This window comes from Eimeria necatrix, genomic scaffold, assembly GCF_000499385.1.
Source record: "Eimeria necatrix Houghton genomic scaffold, Enh_scaff739, whole genome shotgun sequence".
NCBI classification, from domain to species: Eukaryota; Apicomplexa; class Conoidasida; order Eucoccidiorida; family Eimeriidae; genus Eimeria; species Eimeria necatrix.
This window is the reverse complement of record NW_013654562.1, coordinates 1-7500: the sequence shown is the minus strand read 5'-3', so window position 1 is coordinate 7500 and position 7500 is coordinate 1. Positions and strand designations below refer to the sequence as shown.

The following is a 7500-nucleotide window of genomic DNA, read 5'->3' as shown; positions in this document are numbered from 1 at the left end:
GGCCCCTGAAGCTCCCAGCCAACTTTGCTGCAGCAGCAGAATGGCTTTGCTGCAGGTAGTAGAAACAACGCACACTGAGCAGCAGCAGCGCCTGCCGCTGCTGCTGCTGCAGCAGCAGCAGCTGCTGCTGCTGCTGCTGCTGCAGCTGCTGCTGCTGCTGCGCGGCAGGTAGCTAGAGCGGTGTCCGCGAGGGCCACAGGGCTCGAGGAGGCCTCTGCAAACCCTAAACCCTAAACCCTAAACCCTAAGTAAACCCTAGTTCCTGCAGAGGCTGTCGCTTGACTGGGGGACAAGAAAAGGTCCATTTGCGGTGTACAGACACCCCATTTAATAGTTGAAGTGGAACAGTTTGGCCAGAAGAGCCTTTTGGTAGATAGGCGGCGTCGGGGCTGCATGCAAAAGGCAGTATTTTAGTTGTTTTGTCGATTTTTTGCAACAAATGTCAAAATAAATTAAAATAAAACTCCAAATTCGTTTAATTCTCCGAAAAAAGAACGAGAAAGTCCTTTGCAGCTGCTGAGGTGGCTGCCCTTGCGTTCAGATCCAGGTGTCTGTACACCTCAGACCAGCGCGCTCCGCCGCCACACCTGTCCAGTTCTTCACTTTAATTCTTTTCTTCGCAATTTAATAATCACTTTAATTCTTTTAAATTCCTTTTTTGTTTTTCCGACGCTTTGCGAGCTTCGGAAGACCCGGAGGAGCAGCAGATGGCGCGGGCGCCGAAAGCTGCAAAGAGCTGATCTGCGAGGATCTGAGTGGAAAGCTGCGGAATTAGTTCATTTTTTTCCGTTTTTTCTCTTTTTTTTCCTTTTATTATTCTTTTATTGCTCTTTTTATTCCTTTTTATCCCTTCAATTATCCAAAAAGGCTCAGGGGATGCTCGCCGCCAACGCCCCGAACTCCTCCAAGAAGTCCGGGCAGATCGTCTGCACCATGCGGCCGCTGCTGGAGTGTCTGCAGCAGCACCAGCTCAAGCCCCCCAGCAGCAGCAGCAGCAGCAGCAGCAGCAGCAGCAGCAGCAGCAGCAGCAGCAGCAGCAGCGAGCAGCAGAAACTAGTGCCCGACGGGGACATTTCGCAGTGCGCAAAGGAGGTTTATTTGTTCGAAAAGACCTGCAGCAAAAGCGTCGGATATGTTCACGACAGAGACGGACTTGAAGACACCAGAAGTGGTTTGTTCTCCGGCACCAGGGCCCTCTAAACCCTAAACCCTCGTGCTGCTGCTGAGGGTTTAGAGCTCTAAACCCTCGTGCTGCTCCCAAGGGTTTAGAGCTCTAAACCCTCGTGCTGCTGCTGAGGGTTTAGAGCTCTAAACCCTCGTGCTGCTCCCGAGGGTTTGGGCCTCTAAACCCTCGTGCTGCTGCTGAGGGTTTGGCCGGAGCCTGGAAACCCTCGTGCTGCTGTTGAGGGTTTAATCCTGTAAACCCTCGTGCTGCTGCTGAGGGTTTAGTGCTTGCTGCTGAGGGTTTAGCCCTCCAAACCCTCGTGCTGCTGCTGAGGGTTTAGCGTTTGCTGCTGAGGGTTTAGCCCTCCAAACCCTCGTGCTGCTGCTGAGGGTTTGGCGCTTGCTGCTGAGGGTTTGGCCGAGGCCTCCTGTAAACCCTCGTGCTGCTGCTGAGGGTTTGGGGGCCGCTGCAGCAAACCCCAAACCCTAGCTAGCGCCCCCCTGAACACTCTCAAAACCCTAAACCCTAAACCCTAGCCCTCCCACAAACCCTAAATTCAAACTTTTAAACTTTTCAGCAGGCTCCGTGGGCCCACCTCGCTAGCTAGCTAGCTGGCTGGCTAGCTAGCTAGCTAGCTAGGTAGGTAGCTGCGGAGTGAGGCCGCTGCGCAGCTCGCCGGGCGGGCGCGGGGCGCTGCGTGCTGGGGCCTAGGGTTTAGGGTTTAGGGTTTAGGGTTTAGGGTTTAGAAGGCGAGGAGCGCGAGGTCGTAAAGCGCAGAAAGACAGTTGGCCAGCAGCGCAGCAAAAGGGCCCCCGAAGGAACTCCCCACTGCCACTGTCGATACACCCCAGCCCCACACGGAGGCCCGCGGCGAGGTGTACGTACACCCCAGCGCATGCAGCGCGCCCGACGCGGCTTGCGCGCTTTGGCCGGCGGCGCAGAGGGCCCCCAGGGGGGCCCCCGGGGGCCCCCGGGGGGCCCCCGGGGGCCCCGCGGAACGCGGGAGGCCCTTGAAGGCGAAGAGGCGGTGCGTGAGCGGCGGCAGGCGCGCGGCCTGCTGCGCTGCTGCTGCTGCTGCTGCTGCTGCGGCGGCTGCTGCTGCTGCTGCTGGCTGCCCCGCTGCTGCTGCTGCTGCTGCTGCCTGCTGCAGCCGCCGCGGGGCGCAGGCGTACAGCAGCAGCAAACTCAAAGCAGCATTCGCCAAGTTCCAATGCAGACACAGCAGCTGCCCCTCCACAGACCCTGCGAAGTGGCCCCCAACAGCAAAAGGGGGGCCCCCAGGGGGGCCCCCAGGGGGGCCCCCAGGGGGGCCCCCAGGGGGGCCCCCAGGGGGGCCCCCAGGGGGGCCCCCCAAACTCGGGGGGCCCCCCGACCCATCCACCTCCAGCAGCTCCCCCTCCCCGCCGCTCTCCACGGGGGGCCCCCCGGTACCCTGCTGGGGGCCCCCCCCTGTACCCTGCTGGGGGGCCCCCCTGGTGGCCTGCTGGGGGGCCCTCTTGGTACCCTGCTGGGGGGCCCCCTGTGGCAGCCAGGCTGAGGGGGCCCCCGAGGGCAGATCTGCTGCTGCGGGGGCCCCCTGCTGCTGCTCTGGGGGCGGGCCCTGGAGAGGGGGCCCCAACGGGGGGGGCCCCCCTAAGGGGCCCCCAGGCAGGGGGACCCCCTGGGGGGCCCCTTGGGGGGCCCCCTGGGGGGCCCCCTGGGGGGCCCCCTCATTTAAAAAGTTGTTTGCGGGCAAAAGACTGTCTCTTAATTCGTCTCCATATGCAGACTGGCCTGCGGGGGCCCGGAGGCGGGCCCCCGTGGGCCCTGCTGCTGCTGCTGCTGCTGCTGCTGCTGCTGCTGCTGCTGCTGCTGTTGCTGCTGCTGCTGTTGCTGCTGCTGCTCGCTGGCACTCTGTGTCATTGTCCGAAAGGCAGGGCCTTTCTCCCACAGCTGCTTCCCTCTGCTGCTGCTGCTGCTGCTGCTGCGCTTGCTGCTGCTGCGCTTGCTGCTGCTGCGGCTCTGCTTCCTGCAGTGGCTGCTGCTGCAGTTGCCCGGGCTCCTCTTGCTGCTGCTGCTTCTCTCGCAGCAGCTGCTGCTTTTGCTGCAGTTGTTGCTGCGGCTCCTCGTCTTGCTGCCGCCGCTGCTGTTGAACCTGCTGCTGCTGCGCATCCTCCTGCTGCAGCTCCTGTTGAACCTGCTGCTGCTGCTGCTGCTGCAGTTGTTGACTTTGCTGCTGCTCCTGCAGCTCATCCTGCTGCTGCAGCTGCTGCTGCTGCTCCAACTGCACTGGCTGCTGCTGCTGCAGCTCGCCTACCTGCTGCTGCGGTTGCTGCATCTGTTCATCCTGTTGCTGCTCCTGTTGCTGCTGCTGCTCGTTTTGCTGTTGCTGCTGCTGCTGCTCGTTTTGCTGTTGCTGTCCCTGCTGCTGCTGCTCCAGCACAGGCGATACGTACACGACATTGCCCTCATATGCAGCCGCAGCGCTGCTGCTGCTGCTGCTGCTGTCGCTGCTGCTGCTGCTGCTGCTGTCGCTGCTGCTGCTGTCGCTGCTGCTGCCCGCATTGTTTTCTTGTGACTGCAACTCTGCCTGAGAGCTGCTGCTCTCCCCGCTCTCTGAGTCATACACGGCTGCTGCTGCTGCTGCTGCTGCTGTTGCTGCTGTTGCTGCTGTTGCTGCTGCTTCTGGGAGTTGTGCAGCAGCAACGGGGCTGGGAGCCGGTATTCCCGCTGCAGTCACTGTAGTGGCAGCAACAGCAGTTGCTGCTGCTGCTGCTGTTGCAGCTGCTGCTGCACTGTGGATGTTCGGGGCCCGGAGAGCATCTCCCTGTGCCGCTGCTGCTGTCAGCAGCAGCAGCAGCAGCAGCAGCAGCAGATGTTGCGGACGGGTTTGCTGCTGCTGCAGCCGAGGCCACAGCAGCCGCAGCAGCTGCAGCAGCTCCCCTAGCAGAGCCTCCATTCACTGGGCCAAAGATCAGTCCTCTCCATCCCGGTGGAGCTGGAGCAGCAGCAGCTGCAGCAGCAGCAGCTGCAGCAGCAGCAGAAGCAGCAGCAGCAGAGGGCTCGGGGTTAGCAGCGGCGACTCGGCGCTGCAGCAGCAGGCGGTTGCTGGCGGCTGCTGTTGCTGCTGCACTTATGACAACTGGGCAGCAGCTAAGGCAGCAGCAGCAGCAGCAGCAGCAGCAGCAGCAGTCGCAGCTGCTGCTGCTGCAGTGTAGGCCGAAGGATCCGAGTGTATTGGTGCAGCAGCAGCTGCCTCGCCGAGTCTGCTGCTGACAGGGCTTTTAAAAATAAGTTTGGCAGCAAATAAACAAAATAGAAATTAAATTGCATTTAAAGAAGTTTAATTGAATGAACTTAGTTGAATTTCAGCGTTCCAGCTGCTGCTGCTGCTGCTGCTGCTGCTGCCGAGGCGGTAGTACCGCTGGCGCCGCAGCAGCAGCAGCAGCAGCAGCGCGGCGGCGAGCAGGCCTTTATTTGCATTCTTTTTTAATTAATTTAATTTAATTAATTTAATTTAATTAATTTAATTTTAATTTAATTTCCAACTTTTCCTCTTTTGCAAATTCTTGTCCAGCCCAGCCCCCCCTTTGCCCGCCCCCCCACCTCGATTCAGTGGCGCCGCGGAGTCTTCGGACTTTTCTTTTTTGTTTATTTCTTTTAATTTCTTTCATTTATTTTAATTCTTTTAATTCTTTTTAATTCTTTTTATTCTTTTTTATTCTTTTAATTCTTTTTGCGCTTCTGCTGCGCAGCGGAAGACACAGAGAGGCAGCAGCTGCTTCGCGCTGCTTCCAGCTAGCCGCTGCTCTCGCCAGCCCCCAGCCACGCTAGGGTTTAGGGTTTAGGGTTTAGGGTTTAGGGTTTGCTGCAGCCCCCAGGGCTTCTCCCGCTGCTGCGCCTCAGCTGCTGAGCCCTCCACTTCAAGTCCAACCTTAGGGCCAGAAGCAGCACAAGAGAAGCCGCTGCTGCAGCTAGCTAGCTAGCTAGCTAACCAGCTAGCTAGCCAGCCAGCTAGCTAGATGGCTAGCTAGCTAGCTAGCTGGCTAGCCAGCTAGCTAGCTAGCTAGCTAGCTAGCTAGCTAGCCAAGCAGCAGACAAGGATTCAAAATAGGAGGGGAAAGAAACGGCCTTCGTGGCCCTCTGTGTTTACTGGTTGACAAACTTGCTGCCGTTGCTGCACCTCCCCTGAAGCTGCTGCTGCTGCTGCTGTTGCTGTTGCTGCTGCTGCTGCTGCTACTCCTGCTGCTGCTGTTGCTGCTGCTGCTGCTGCTGTTTGCTGCCCTGCTTCCGCCTGTATGTACAGCTGCAGCTGCGGAAAGCGCCCAAGGCCAAAAGCCTGCAGTGTACATACACCCCAAGTGCTGGGGTGTACGTACACCGCAGTTTGTTGTTTTGCGAGAGTTAATTAAAAGTGTTTTTAAAATACTTTTCTTTTTATTTGCTGCTGCAGGTTATTAATTAGTTTTGTTTGCCAATTAATTCATTTAGTTAGTTAAATGATTTAGTAATTAACTGATTTAATTAATTAACTGTTTAGTTAATTAATTTAACTAATTAGTTGATTACTTAAATACTCTATTTACTCATTCTCGTGCATGCATGCATGCATATATAAATATAAATATAAATATAAATATAAATATAAATATAAATATAAATATAAATATAAATATAAATATAAATATAAATATAAATATATTTATTTATGTAAACTGCTTATAAACATACATGCAGTTTATAAATAGAGTTACTTTATATATATCTATTTTATAGTAAATGCATGCATTTATAATTTATTATATTATATATTATTATAAATATGCGCTGGCAAATTACAACAAACAATAAATAAAGATAATTGTTATTAATTTATTCCAGAATACACTTTTTATATTATAATGTATTTATATATGTGGTATATACCATATACTATATATATATTATTATATTTGTGTATAAATATTTATATATATATATATATTTGTATATATATATATATTTGTATAATATATAAATGTAAAAAGGACTGATAAATACTAATATATAGACAGACACACTGCAAAAAGTTTTATAAACGCATGCAGACTTTAAGAAGAAATTTATGAAAATATAAATTTATGAAAATAGAAATTTATGAAAATAGATTTAAAAACAACTTTTTCTCCGCCACAAACTCAAACAAAAACTGCAAATAAAACTGCAAATGGCCCTCTTTATTGCTGAGACAAATGGGACTTATTTCGGTGTACAGACGAGAAAAAGAAACGCATGCAAAATCGCATGCAAAAACGCATGCAGCGGCGCTGGGGTGTACGTACACCTCAAAGGCCACAGCAAGAAGTTCAGGTGTACGTACACCTCAAAGGCCAAGAAGGAAAGCAGAAAAAGAAAAGACCCGGTTGAGTCCGGCGAGTCGCATCCCTCTCAAACGCAAGAAACCCTAAACCCTAAACCCTAAACCCTAAACCCTAAACCCTAAACCCTAAACCCTAGACGCCAGACCCCAAACCCTCTGCAGCGCGGCGGGCAAGTGCGCGTGAGCGTTGCGAGGAGAGGGAGGGTTTCGCGGGGTCGGGTTTGGGCGCTGGGGTTTAGGGTTTGCAAACCCTTTTTTAGGGTTTCAGCGGCGCGACAACTCCGCCTCCGAAGGCAACATCGAGCGGTAGGGTACGGGGGCCCCCAAGACCGCAGGGGGGGGCCCCGGGGCCCCCAAGGGGAGGGGCAGGGGGGGCAGTCCCGGGACTGGGGGCGCGAGGTACCCCTCGGGGACTGCTGCTGCTGCGCTGCTGCTGCTGCTGCTGCTGCTGCTGCTGCTGTCTGCTGCTGCGCGGGCCTTGGGCCTGGCCCAGGACAGCCGCATGGTGGCCCCCCCGATCACCAGCTGCCCCGCCAGCTGCTGCAGTGCTGCTGCTGCTGCTGCTCTTTCTGCGAAGCAAACAAAAGCCACTTTCTTGAGAGGGTTTATGCGCACGGCGAGGACTTCGCCGAAGGGCCGCAGCTGCTGCAGCAGCTGCGTCTCCCGCGTGCCCTCGGGCAGCCCCCCCACGAACAAAGTGGTTATCGAACTGTCTCCGTTTTCTGCTGCTGCTGCTGCTGCTGCTGCTGCTTCCTCCCGGCTCGCAGCAAGCCGGAAGATCTTCTCCGCCACCGGGTCGTCCTGGCCCACGTACCTGCGGGTCCACGCGCGCAACGCCCAGCTGCTGCCCACCAGCAGCAGCAGCAGCAGCAGCAGCAGCACCAGCAGCACCACCAGCAGCAGCAGCAGCAGCAGCAGCAGCATTGCAGCAGCAGCAGCAGCAGCATTGCAGCAGCATTGCAGCAGCATTGCAGCAGCATTGCAGCAGCATTGCAGC

The 7500-nt window shown here is 55.2% G+C and overlaps 3 protein-coding genes across 3 annotated transcripts; 1 reads left to right on the top strand and 2 right to left on the bottom strand.

Annotated features, from left to right (window-relative positions):
- Positions 1-876: 876 nt before the first annotated feature.
- ENH_00073590 (hypothetical protein, conserved) lies at positions 877-1200 on the top strand (the record flags this gene model as incomplete). The annotated part of the gene is made up of 1 exon (XM_013582763.1): positions 877-1200. One exon carries the CDS (start codon positions 877-879, stop codon positions 1198-1200), a length of 324 nt encoding a protein of 107 aa, XP_013438217.1.
- A 707-nt stretch (positions 1201-1907) lies between these two features.
- On the bottom strand, positions 1908-4103 carry ENH_00073580 (hypothetical protein, conserved; the record flags this gene model as incomplete). Its single annotated transcript, XM_013582762.1, has 1 exon — positions 1908-4103. One exon carries the CDS (start codon positions 4101-4103, stop codon positions 1908-1910), a length of 2196 nt encoding a protein of 731 aa, XP_013438216.1.
- A 2664-nt stretch (positions 4104-6767) lies between these two features.
- ENH_00073570 (hypothetical protein, conserved) lies at positions 6768-7472 on the bottom strand (the record flags this gene model as incomplete). The annotated part of the gene is made up of 1 exon (XM_013582761.1): positions 6768-7472. The coding sequence occupies one exon, from the start codon at positions 7470-7472 to the stop codon at positions 6768-6770; it is 705 nt and encodes a 234-aa protein (XP_013438215.1).
- Positions 7473-7500: the final 28 nt, after the last annotated feature.